The sequence below is a fragment of the Culex quinquefasciatus genome, chromosome 2 (genome assembly GCF_015732765.1).
Source record: "Culex quinquefasciatus strain JHB chromosome 2, VPISU_Cqui_1.0_pri_paternal, whole genome shotgun sequence".
In the NCBI taxonomy this organism is placed as follows: Eukaryota; Metazoa; Arthropoda; class Insecta; order Diptera; family Culicidae; genus Culex; species Culex quinquefasciatus.
The window spans coordinates 118,350,766-118,363,533 of record NC_051862.1 but is presented as its reverse complement, the minus strand read 5'-3'; the positions used below and the strand labels follow the sequence as shown (position 1 = coordinate 118,363,533).

Below are 12,768 nucleotides of genomic sequence, written 5' to 3'. Positions count from 1 at the left end.
TCGAATGCTGTATCGAACATGTGCAACTTTTAACTTTTTTATGAAGTTTTTGATGAATTACTTTGACCCTTGAAATCCACAAAATCGGAACACTTTTTTCTTACGAATGTAAACAAACTTTGGATCTCTCCAGGAGTACATATTTATTACCAAATAATGATTTCACACACTGAAACCAATGAAACTCAAGCTTTGTAATGTTTTATACATGGTTTGATAACTTTTTTGTGAAAATATCAGTTAAATTCAGGTGTTCCACAATTGTGGGAGGCACAATAACATCCCACAATTATGAAACAGGCCATTTGGAGGCAGTGTTTTGCTGCTCTGGACAAAATAGTCTTGGAATGAAGTTTTTTGTTCAAAAAGTACTACTTTTACTAGTGAAATAGCAAGATAATGTCCAAATGAAGGTTCTAAAAATAGTAAGGTCGACAGAAAAGCTACTTTTGGCATGCTATTGACAAATTATCATAAAAGTGTTCCGAATTTGTGGGTGTTCCGAATATGTGGGATGACTGTACCAGTTCGCAGGAATCAATCCATTTAGTAGGAAAATTAAAAAAATATTGGTCAAAGTAAAGTGCATAACAATTTTTGCTATCTGATGCGATGGATCTAAATGGTTTGCCCTCAAATTAGATTACACCTGGCGAACCAGAAGGCAGAGAAAGAGAGCTCTTCCCAGTAATGCGCTGAAAGTGATTCCGCAATGAACCTGCTTTGCCCGTCCATGGATCAGCTGTACCGGTTGGCGCTCAGCTTATTCCGCTGGTGTGGCTTCGTTCCGTTCGGGCTCGACGGGAGCAGTTTGAGGGTGCAGAATCAAACCCATCACGGCGGGAATCCGTTTACCTTCAAGTGGATTATCCTCGTGGTTTGCATTTGCTTAGTCGACGTCGTAATGGCTGCCATTTTTCACGATAGTGTGTTTTTCCTTGAGTACGCCGTTGGTTGGATCAACGATATGTTCAAATTTGGCAGCCTCGCGCTGACGGTGTTTATCATCGAAGCGGAAGTCGTTGCACAACGCAAGACCCAGCTGCAGATCTTTGAAGGTCTGGAACAACTTGGTGAACACAGGGCACGTGTTGGACTTTTGAATGGAGCGAAATATAAACAGTTTATTCGACGATTTTTGTGGAAGTTTTTTGGATATCTTGTGTTCACTTTTGCAATCGAAATGAAACTTATTACCGGAATCATGTCATACAACTTGCAATGGACTTATACCTGGTTAACAGCAATTTCTCTACAAACCATCAACCGAATGCGCACCCTGTTCTATATATTTTACATCGATTTAATCCGAGCCCAGTGTGAAGTGATTAGGGAAGAGCTTTTAAGGCTTGGTGATATGATGCAGTTGACAAAAACACTCCCTCAAATTTCTTCGCAAAGTCAAACAATAACGAGACAAGTTTCAAAGACGTTGATCTTCTTGAAAGGCTGCTACACTGATTTGTGGTTTATTAGCTTTAACGTGAATTCATCACTAGGATGGAGCACATGTTTCATTTTGACCTGTAATTTTGTTCAAGTGTCTTGTGATTTTTACTGGGTCTACCTTACTGTGCATGATAAAGCCTCCGATGGTTATACTGGTAAATAGTTTACAGGTTTGTTCAAGTTAGACATATTCTAAAATTATTTTAATTTTCAGAACTTCTGATGTGTATTATTCCCGCAACAACTTTGTTCATAACTTTACTTTACTCCGCAGAATCCTGTTTGAAAGTGGTTTGTAATTCAATAGCTCTGTGATAGTTTTATGTAAACATTTTGTGATAACATTTACACATTTATACGTAATTTTTGTTGCCTTTAAGCCACAAATTATGATTTAGATTTAGAATGTTATCCTACTTTTGCTCCATTTTTTGAAGTTACAAAAGAAATTACAAATATTAATTGGAACAATTCGTTAGCGATCATTAATTTAGGCTCAGTTTAAACATTATTTACCGTCAGTGGGGTGACTATGTGTCAAAAGTGGGTAATTGCTTAATAACAAAAACAATTTAAATAACATTGAAAATTCTTAAAGTAGAATTGTTCTGAGATAGTTTACTAACATTTTCCCAAAATATGGTGGAATTTGATGAACTCTACCTTCAATGCCAATCGGTTGAATATTGACCCAATCTCACCCCTAAGAAAGGGTGACATTAGGTCAAATAAAACTGTTCTAGGAACTAGATTCTTCAGCTAAGTCATCTTAAGATGTCCCTTACACAACCCTATTAACAAAATTAAGTTTCATTGAGAAGAGCCTGAGAAATGGTAAAATCCGTTAAAAATCACTTTGAACCAATCTCACCCCCACTGATGATACCATTGAAATTATAATTATCCTTTTTTACATTTTACACAATTTATACACCTTGTCCATTTGTAGAATATAGTTTACTGAATTATAAACTAAACTTTTCTGTTTTTAGTCTAATTCATTTGGACCAATATTACATGAAATGCCCAAAAACGATCAGGAGATTTTGTACAAAATTGTTTACAGATTTACCAATCATGTTTTTCATCAACCAATCAGATTCAAGGCTCACAGTTTGTTCGACGTCAATTACAAGCTTTTAAAAATGGTATTGAAGTTGATGACCACTGTTTAAACCACTTATCATAAACATTTCAATTTCCAGTTCCTCACCGGCGTGGTCACCTACATGTTCATCTTCATGCCGTTCTCCACGGATTTGCCCGATTCTCCCAAGTAGTCACCCACAAACATCGCGCGCACAAAAAGTGCATAACCAGATTAAAGTGCGATAGATCACGTTGGGAGAGAGGCAAAGGCAAAGTGGACTGAAAAGTGCAAAAAAAAAAACTGCATCAACAACACGTCTCAAGTGTTTGTTCGACCTGTTCGGCTTAAGACGTTGTCGTCGTCGTTTTGAAAGCTTTCGTAACCGCGTGAGCAAAGAGTTTGTGTTGTGTCTGTGATTGGGTGTAAATTGGTTCTCAACTAATTATCTGATGCCGACTGCGCTGCTGGAGAGAAATTTCGCGTAACACGTCGTCGTCGTCGTCGTCGTCGTACACATTTGTTACTTATGAAGTTATATGCTGATGATGATGGCGCCATCAAGCGGACCACTTTGGCTTGAATTGGTCTCATTGAATTGTGTCAAGAGGTGGTGTGGTAGCCGAGCGAGTGCAGCGAAAACGCATGCTGATTAGCTTGATTGAACTGGTTTGAGCTCATAATTGTTAATCGTGGTGGAGTAATTTAGTTTAAAATACTTTCTTGCACAATTGCTGCGATTTGGCTTTAATGAACTTTTGAGTGGTGAAGAAATTTGATTATTGCAGTTTTGCGATTATTTATGATTCAATTAAGAAATTTGTTGCAATTGAATTTATCTGCCACTCGTTGTAAAGAAAGCAAAATTTTCAAAAAGACAAAAGACAAAAGACAAAAGACAAAAGACAAAAGACAAAAGACAAAAGACAAAAGACAAAAGACAAAAGACAAAAGACAAAAGACAAAAGACAAAAGACAAAAGACAAAAGACAAAAGACAAAAGACAAAAGACAAAAGACAAAAGACAAAAGACAAAAGACAAAAGACAAAAGACAAAAGACAAAAGACAAAAGACAAAAGACAAAAGAAAAGACAAAAGACAAAAGACAAAAGACAAAAGACAAAAGACAAAAGACAAAAGACAAAAGACAAAAGACAAAAGACAAAAGACAAAAGACAAAAGACAAAAGACAAAAGACAAAAGACAAAAGACAAAAGACAAAAGACAAAAGACAAAAGACAAAAGACAAAAGACAAAAGACAAAAGACAAAAGACAAAAGACAAAAGACAAAAGACAAAAGACAAAAGACAAAAGACAAAAGACAAAAGACAAAAGACAAAAGACAAAAGACAAAAGACAAAAGACAAAAGACAAAAGACAAAAGACAAAAGACAAAAGACAAAAGACAAAAGACAAAAGACAAAAGACAAAAGACAAAAGACAAAAGACAAAAGACAAAAGACAAAAGACAAAAGACAAAAGACAAAAGACAAAAGACAAAAGACAAAAGACAAAAGACAAAAGACAAAAGACAAAAGACAACACGACGTGCTGATCCAAAAATGATTAATCATGATAAAGGCTGCATGTGATTGAGTTCCCACGAGTTGATCATCAATCAATTGACTTAATGACACTAACAGTATACTAACAGGAAGAATAACATGTTTCTCTATAAATAGTTGCTTTCTGAACTTCGGCCAAACCGTATCACAACAAACCCCCTAGCAATGACGAAAGTTTTCAACCGATTCCATTCAAGATTTGGCAGCATCTATCCTTTGTTTCAAGTGATTGGTCAATCTTTTGAACCATTAAGTGATCAGAATATAAGCGTGCTGAAATTTTTAACCAGACTTGTTGTGTCTTTTTACATTTTGTTTGAAATTGTTGCAATGATATACTCGTTGATAAATCCATACAAGCTATTTTTCGGCACCGATTCTATGGGAATGCTAACAGATGCAATCCAGTTTGAAATACCTACAGTGTTGCCATTAGTAGTCATAATTTTATCAATTCACTTTAGGAAGCTTCAAAGAAAAATTCTAGTGACCATGGATGAAATCGATGATATTTTTGAAAGTCTTACCAGTACAGACCATTTGAACAGTCAAAATGAACTGTTTCAAAGTAGTTTTTATAAAAACTTCTATCTAATGAATATCACTTGCATAGCAGTGGAAATTTTCATAATTTCTCGCATCACAAAGAATGTTATTTGGTATCGTAACTGGTTGATCAAGTTTCCAATGTTTGTGCTACAGCGTTTCAACGATTCTTTTTTCATACTCCATGCAAACTATCTTCAGAACCGATTCAGCTTTCTTCATGACACCATGAGCGATTGCTTCAGTGAAAAATTTAACAAGATTGTTTTTAAGGAAACAATAACAAGTTTAAGTGTTAATCGACTTGATAAGTTGAAAGATGTCCATAATTTGCTTATGATGTTAACTTTGGATATAAATCGACGATTTGGATATCATCTACTGCTGTGCACGACAGGATTATTTATTTGTATGACAATCGATGGGTATTGGATTTTTGCTAGTCTCAATCTTGCCGGGAATCACTTTTCGGTGGAATCGTTCATGTGTGTGCTGCCACCTGTTATAAACTTTTGTGTACTGTTTTTTGCATGTGATAGCTGTGAAAGTGAAGTGAATCAATATTTATTTTATGCTCAAAACTAGATAAAAAAAAATTTCAAAATTTCAGGCTCTAGAAACAGGTCGTCATCTTAGTATGATTACTCCAAACGAATTTGCTTTCAATGCCTCAGAGAAAGTAAGTAAGGCTTCATCCATAAAGTACGTCACGCTAAAATCAGCCAAAATTTACCCCCCCCCCCCTCCCCCCCTTTGTCACACTTTTCCTATACTTATAACACGCAATGTCACACTCGCCCAGACCCCCCCTCCCCCCCTAGAGCGTGACATACTTTATGGATGACGCCTAACATGAGATGTTTTTAGTAAGGTAAACAATTGATAAATATTCTGGTTTCAGATTCGGCAATTCTTCTTACAAATTCAAAACGAACCGCTCAACTTGACTGCTGCTGAATTTTTCACATTGAATTTGAATTCTTTGGCGTCGGTGAGTATCTGAAGAACTTTTAATGTTGATTGCATAAAGTGGTTTATATTTACAGACTTTTGCAGCCGTGGCCACATTTTTAGTGATTTATGTACAGTTCTTGCCAAACAACGATTCTTTCGCTGATTATAACAAAGAGTTTAATATAACAGAGTAAATGTAATCATAATTTATTTGGTACACATTTGAGACATACAAAGATAATAAGTACAACAGCGGAAAATTTGACAAAATGTTTTTTTTTATTTTTCATCACAATTTGATTGCCTTTCCAAAAACTTTCATATTTCTTTCGGCATGAATTGAATAAATATAACCATGTAAACGGAAATTGCAGCAACCATCTGCAAAAAATGTGTGTATATTTAAGTCAAAAGGAAATTGTCACCCAAGTACCTCTTTTAGGAATGAAAACCCCATTTGGAGCAATCCTCCTACTTCAAATTCTATCGGAAGGTACATAATTTGAAGATGGAGATTTTCTACCTATAAATGTGTGATACTGTTGAAATGGGTTCAATGTGAACAAACTTTTGGTTCTAACCTGTGCTGAGAGGGAATGTGTTTTCATTTGAAAAGATAAAATTCTTACTTCTCGAACCTGAAATAGAAAATATTTTATATTGTGAAAAGAGCAACAAAACTAGAAGACGTTAAATAAGAAAAAGTAGAAAAAATAAAAGTCTTACCAGTAAAAAGGTCTTAAACTATTAAACAACTTAAAAAATGTTTCCGCAATGTTCTGATGTTGTATTAAATCGTATTTTGTGATAGGTTTCTTGTTTTCATCATCAGAAGAATGCAATGATAAAATTTCTTTTAAATATTTGTTGGATTCAAAAATCTAACCTATTGGTTTAAGTCATGTAGAATACTCACAAAAAATAATCAAATATTCAAATGTTACTTCGTTGCTCACCTGCGTCCTGCACGCTTCACAACTGCCGAGCACCAACAGCAACGCGACCAGCGTAGGAATCAGTCCCAAAACTGTGTCTGGAGTTGGTGTGAGCGAAATATAGGCAAAATTCAATGAGAAGAGAAACTGCAATCTGATAAACGAGTGGCACGTGCCACGTGGTTTTGCCACACACACGCACACACGTTCTCAGCCTTCAATGGAACACGGTATGGAATGAATGAAAGCATGGAAATTATTTATATCAATGGGTGTTGCAGTGAACGACCGAACGAAGCGTCGGACGACGATAAATCAGTTTTGGGCTGTCATTAGATCTTACCGAAAATGTCCCCAAAGTGGTGGTCGTTGCGATACAGATGGGAATATATGGTGTACAGGTCACATGTGCACTGGACAAAGTTCTGGAGCAGATTGGCCAGCTGGGCCAGGGTGAAGGCCCCGGCCAGCAGTTGTCCCGCGTCCCAAAGCGCCAGGTACGTGCTTTTGATAATGAAAACTTTCCGCAAACAGTCCGGCAGGTTGCCGTCGATGGAATGTTGCTGTTTTGCATGCGAAGCGAATTTCCCTCCAGAATAACGAGCTTTTTCTTCGTCTTTTGCGGCGTTCGTGGTGGTGACAAACTGTTGGAGTTGTTTTTTCAACACTCGAAACCGGATGCTGAGTCCTTCGACGTACTGCATGTGCTGGAGATGCTTGAGCCGGATAACTGCTTGGGATGCTACGGTCGTGTACCAGGCCGTACGATACAAGGGCTGGGCCAGCCAAAAATTGCCAACTTCCGACGTGGCACAGATCACAAGATAGAACAGCAACTTTCGCTGGCTGGGGCCACTTTTGGAGCCCACCATCGACAGAGATTTGTCCGTTGACTCGAGTCGTTCCTCAACCCGTCGGAATGTGACGTGCTGAATCAGCGTTTCGACCAGGACGAGCACGTGGGCGGCGATTGTAAATGATGATTTAATTAGCAGGATCGGATTCAGCTGGTGGCCTTTGCCGCCGTCCGGATCCATGAAAAGTAAACTGGCACTGCCAGTCACTTTGACGAGCAGGATGACAACCAAAGTCAGATTTGCGAAGGTCCAAACTAGCAGGGCAATGGTCAGCGCTGGGGAGGTCGGTGAAAATGGACAAAGTCCAGCCAGTTGAAATGGAATTAGTCGAATGTTGATTGACGACGACGGGGTATTCTGATGGGAACGACGTGTCATTGTTGAGTGATTGATAATTACTGAGTAAACTTAGTTGGTGATTTGTGATTTTTATTAGGTTGGGAGATGGCTTATTTGATTTGAGCATGGATGGACTCATAAAAAAATTATTCACTAATTTTACTCAAATCAGATAGGATTCCAAGGAAATCCTTCTTTAGAGCATATAAGGGAAAAAAGATACCTCATGCTCAACTCTTTATACTTAACTGTTCAAACACAAAATGCATAATACATTTATACAGTAATAGCACTGTAAAAAAATTGAAAAAATATAAAAAAATCATGAAAAAATATTGTGTGTATTTCATGTCTGTAAAAAATAGCCTTTCCCTGTTCCTGAGGAGAACACCCGTGAAGAGTATCATGGTCGGCATTTTCAAAACGAATTCAGTGACATTTTATTAATCAACTTAATGTTAACATGTTAAGGTTAATGTTGACATTCCATAAGTTGTCTTCCTAAGGTGTACTGATAAGGTCCAGTTTATGACGAAACACTACCTTCCCTTTACTAAGTAATCGAATCCAGAAGATAACACGTTGTGTTGACCGAGCCGGGATTTGAACCCCGATCTACCGCTTACGAGGCGTAAGCGTTACTACTATCTGTGATATCTGTGATTCTTGTAAAAACCTCAAAAGCATTCGATTAGATTGAATTTCTGTATTTCTGTAACGTTATAAATAATTCTCAAGAAAATATAATTATCAAAACAAAACAAATTACCCAACATAAATTTTGCGATTCACTAGTAACAGTCCAGGTTGTCATTTATTCAAATTAAAGTGAAGACTTTATTTTTTCAATTCCGAAATAAAATGCAACATAGTTGAAGGTGGAAACGATTGCCTGTAAAACAAATAATGGAATATAGATTGAAAAACACATATCTGATAAAACTCACCGATGCAATGAAATAGACATTGATTTCAATAAAACCCATTGCTGTTATCCTTGGTTTGTATCGATTTACTTGTCGGATGAAGCAACTCATCTTGAATAAGTGTATGTTCATTTATTTAAACTATTTATTTAATCGTGTTACCTGCTCAAAACTACATTCAGCATCAGTGAGCTGATGATTAAGGCAAATGTTCTCTAATGTATGCATTATATTATCATTTTGGCGTGACAGTTGTTCACAAGCTCTAACGAAAACAATGAATGAAGCCATTGTACTTGAAATACGAATAAGGTGACCTCAAATAATAAAACAATATTATAAGCTACAATAAAAGCTAATCCGTAAAAAACATTACTTGTAGCGAACCAATATCCGAGATTATAAACAGCTTGCACTGTCCAATACATATCAGTAAGAAGCAGAAGGTTCCATCTAAGTATGAAAATCAGTAAAGATTTTCCAAACATGTCATTAATAGCTTCCGAGCCGTGATATAGAAGAAGTTGAACTTGTGTACCAACTTTAGTTTCAATATTAAATTTTGATAGCGACATGATTTTTTTATTCGCTACCACTTTCAACATACAATCAAGTTTCTGGGTGTAGAAATTTAACAATTTAATGTAAAATAGTACTTGAAACTGACGAAGATCAATTAAAATTTCAACAATTAATATTTGTGAAATCCAAAAACTGCTAACATAGTCGAAAAACTGAATGGCTACAATTACTGAACAAAAACTGAACCAAACTATTTCATTTGAAAGCAGTAGTGCTGTTTGTTTTATATGTATTGATTGAATATTATTGATTTCTTCTAAATAATCTTTTGGTTGAACAAGATTGAACTGCACACTGATTTGCTCGAAAATTTCCCACAAAAAGCTATACGATTTCCGATACCAAATTGATTCGAAAAGAACTGTGAAGAATACACTAAAGTAAAATATCAGTTTAATAAGGTCATTAAGAGCTCCATATTGTTGATTTATAGACGGCACTCTAATCCAAACAACTAGGGAAACCCAGAAAAAAGCTACGACTAGTTTAGCTGCAAATTTCCAGCAAATTTGGTTTTTGTGATTTGAATAATCATAACCAATCCAACTGTAAAAGTTTATAACACGAGAGCAAGCGCTTTGTATCGGAAGTGCCATTGCAAACTAAAATGTGGATGAACTTAGCTACAAAATGTGATAAATGTTAACTAAGCAATAATAGATGATCACTTGACACTTGAGAGATATGTCTCATCAAATAGAGGTTCACCTAGTCATAACATAACGTACAATATTCAAAATTATGGCATGCAGTGTTAGAGCCAAGCCATGTTGGCTTTGGCTTTAGAGCGATTTGCTTTAAAAAATGTTTCAATTCAATTCAATGGCAACCAATCGCAGGACGGTTGGAATCGTATTGTTTTTCACAGAGAACCTTTTCAGTTATCTTATGTCCTGTTTATGATATAGTTTTACAGTGGTAAAATAAAAGTAAACAGAAAAAAAGTTGAATTTTGGAATGTTGAAAATTTGGTAGGTTGAATATTACCTCTTTTTTGAGTAATATTACATAAAAAATGTGTTAAAATGTGAACCTGATGAATATTCATCAAAAACTGATGAAAATTCATTCTTTTCTGGGGTAAAATTAATCATTTTTTTTGCCACAAAATCTGTCACCATTTCCTGATGAATATTACCATCATTTTTTTTCTATATATTTGTAACAAGATTTCCTTATGTAGTTTTACTAACCACTTTAAACCACTTTCCACAAGTAGTTAGATTATTTAACGTGTACCCAGCATAAAGTTATTAAAGGCAATGCAAATCCATACCATCCATACAACTCATCCATCTAAACCAGTTTTTTTTTATTTTGGGTAGAATAATTATAGGAAAACCAACTATAAAACAGGTTTCGATAACAGGCCTCTCTAACTGAACATTCCAATGTGGACTAAACGATCCCAAAAGAATTGTGTTCGTTGCAATAATCAAGTAACTTTTCAAAGCACTTTGAAATTGCTTGAGGAATATAACAAATGTTTGTTTAACACGAATATAAAGCATGATGATGACGAGGCTATATGAGACCAATGACCTTAGTTATTCCTTGTTCCAGCGTCATACTCATTTACAGCAAATGCTACAAGAGTGAATTAATAATTAGAGAATAGGAAATATTCTTTATTTTTCTAGCTGCAACACGACTGAAGCTTCATTCTGTAGTGGCCTTCAAAGAAAATGGTTGACATTTTATCGGCATGTCAATCACTGTTAAAGTTTTTTCAACTTTTCGGCTACCATTGTTCAAAAGTCAATCGAAATCAGAAATCATTTACGTGGATTATTTGCTTATTTGTTGTCATAGTTGTTGCCTCATGTCTTATGTGGTTCATTTTAGAGTATCAAACGCAAATTTTGTACACTGGAAACAAATTTGGAACCGCTTTGGATTTTGGAAAATTTATGATGAATTTTGTCGCGTTCTTTAGCATATTAGTCGAATCATTTTATTTTAGAAGTTATAATGATGTCTTGTGGAAAGAGTTTCAGTGTGTTGAAGAAAAGATTGGCAAATGGTTTACACTAAAAAATGCATTTGATGCTACTCATTTGGTTAAATCTACGTGGATAACGATTATCTTATTTTTCTTTTATATGTTCTTTTGGGATATATTCTATGCTTTTGTTATTTGTCCTGAATTGCGTAGTAGTAACTTTACGATGGTATTTTTATTCGTATACGCATTGATGCACGTTCGTCAGTTACAAATGCTCTTCTACACAAATATGATCAACTGCTATCTTAAAATTGTCGAGAATCATTTAAACTTCATAATTTCTCAAAGTAAAATCATGTTATCACTACACAATCTAAGCTACGACATACATTTACTCAGTGACGAACTGCAAAGTACTACAGCCGTTTTTAAAAAGCTTATGGATCAAGGAGCAACATTCAACACAATGTTTGGATTTTCCCTGTTTAGTACAAAAATGAGAGAACATGTTCACATTCTGACTGATTTGTATTGGGTTGTGTTCCAATTCTTGAGTGGTAACGTTGTGAGAGCAATTTGTAAGTATATTTTAATGTTATTTAAATTAAGAATAAATAGGTGACTTTTTATAGTTCTGGCAACAAGTTTATCTTCAAAGTGTGTGTGTCTCATGTTGAATTTCCGATCAACGGAGGAAATGTCTAGCCTGATTGATACTATAAATTGGCGTATCAGTGGCATAGATTTAGGATTTCAACTTAAGAGTAGCTTCCATTGGGAAAATGTATTATTAAAACACATATCCAACTTAATACATATCATTAATATTGGCTTGTTTGGTTTTACAGATCGAAAGTGAAATTCAGTTTATACAAGCAGCAAGTGTTACTATAACAGCGTATGATTTGTTCAACTTCAATTATTTTACAATGTGTGAGGTAATGAAACATAAATCATCAAAACAGATAGGTTAACATAGCAACAGAGTCTGTGGTAATGAAATTGCACGACCGTGTTTCTACATTTTGGAGTACACATCAACTGAGAGAGTGGTTCTCGTAATTTTTTAAAGGTTGATACAATTTGTGAGTAAAAACAGTTTTTGTGTGTAATTACTCTTTTTGTGGCATACACTTAAGGATTTATGCAAAAAATTATATTGATATTTCTCACAGTTTTGAAGACTGACTTTTAATGGGCATACGTAAAGAATGTTCTGAATAATGGTTATGCTGAAATCTATAAAAAAATCATTATTTGAATAAACTTCACTTCTTTGGAATCATAAACTGAGGTGTCAAAAATAGTGACAAATATTTTACATGTATTTTAAAAACTATCAAATATTTGTTAGGGTATCATAAGATAAAGTAATCTTTTACTCAATATTTTACAGATTCTCATAAGTGTGTCTACTACAATAGCATTCTTTATACAAGTGGGTTCTAAATCGTGGAAAACTGCCTAACAAAAGTAAAATTAATAGTAATTACCAAAAGAAGTATTCGTCTTTCCATGTTTTCAAATGTATTTTAATCATCTTTTGAAGTAGAGGCAAAGCTTGTTTATCTCACCAATACA

The 12,768-nt window shown here is 35.2% G+C and overlaps 4 protein-coding genes across 4 annotated transcripts; 3 read left to right on the top strand and 1 right to left on the bottom strand.

The window, feature by feature from the left end:
- The first annotated feature begins 712 nt into the window (after positions 1-712).
- LOC6047544 lies at positions 713-2,764 on the top strand. The gene is made up of 4 exons (XM_001864556.2): positions 713-1,604; positions 1,664-1,740; positions 2,442-2,597; positions 2,655-2,764. The coding sequence occupies exons 1-4, from the start codon at positions 713-715 to the stop codon at positions 2,727-2,729; spliced, it is 1,200 nt and encodes a 399-aa protein (XP_001864591.1). The 3' UTR covers positions 2,730-2,764.
- Positions 2,765-4,238: 1,474 nt separating this feature from the next.
- Positions 4,239-5,868, top strand: LOC119767748. The gene is made up of 4 exons (XM_038257119.1): positions 4,239-5,201; positions 5,260-5,328; positions 5,551-5,640; positions 5,696-5,868. Exons 1-4 carry the CDS (start codon positions 4,269-4,271, stop codon positions 5,795-5,797), a joined length of 1,194 nt encoding a protein of 397 aa, XP_038113047.1. The 5' UTR covers positions 4,239-4,268; the 3' UTR covers positions 5,798-5,868.
- A 206-nt stretch (positions 5,869-6,074) lies between these two features.
- On the bottom strand, positions 6,075-7,773 carry LOC6047543. The gene is made up of 3 exons (XM_038250742.1): positions 6,882-7,773; positions 6,560-6,636; positions 6,075-6,086 (listed from the first exon to the last, which is right to left on the bottom strand). The coding sequence occupies exons 1-3, from the start codon at positions 7,771-7,773 to the stop codon at positions 6,075-6,077; spliced, it is 981 nt and encodes a 326-aa protein (XP_038106670.1).
- Positions 7,774-11,071: 3,298 nt separating this feature from the next.
- LOC6047542 lies at positions 11,072-12,636 on the top strand. Its single transcript, XM_001864554.2, has 3 exons — positions 11,072-11,765; positions 11,820-11,915; positions 12,584-12,636. The coding sequence occupies exons 1-3, from the start codon at positions 11,072-11,074 to the stop codon at positions 12,634-12,636; spliced, it is 843 nt and encodes a 280-aa protein (XP_001864589.2).
- The last annotated feature ends 132 nt before the right edge of the window (positions 12,637-12,768 follow it).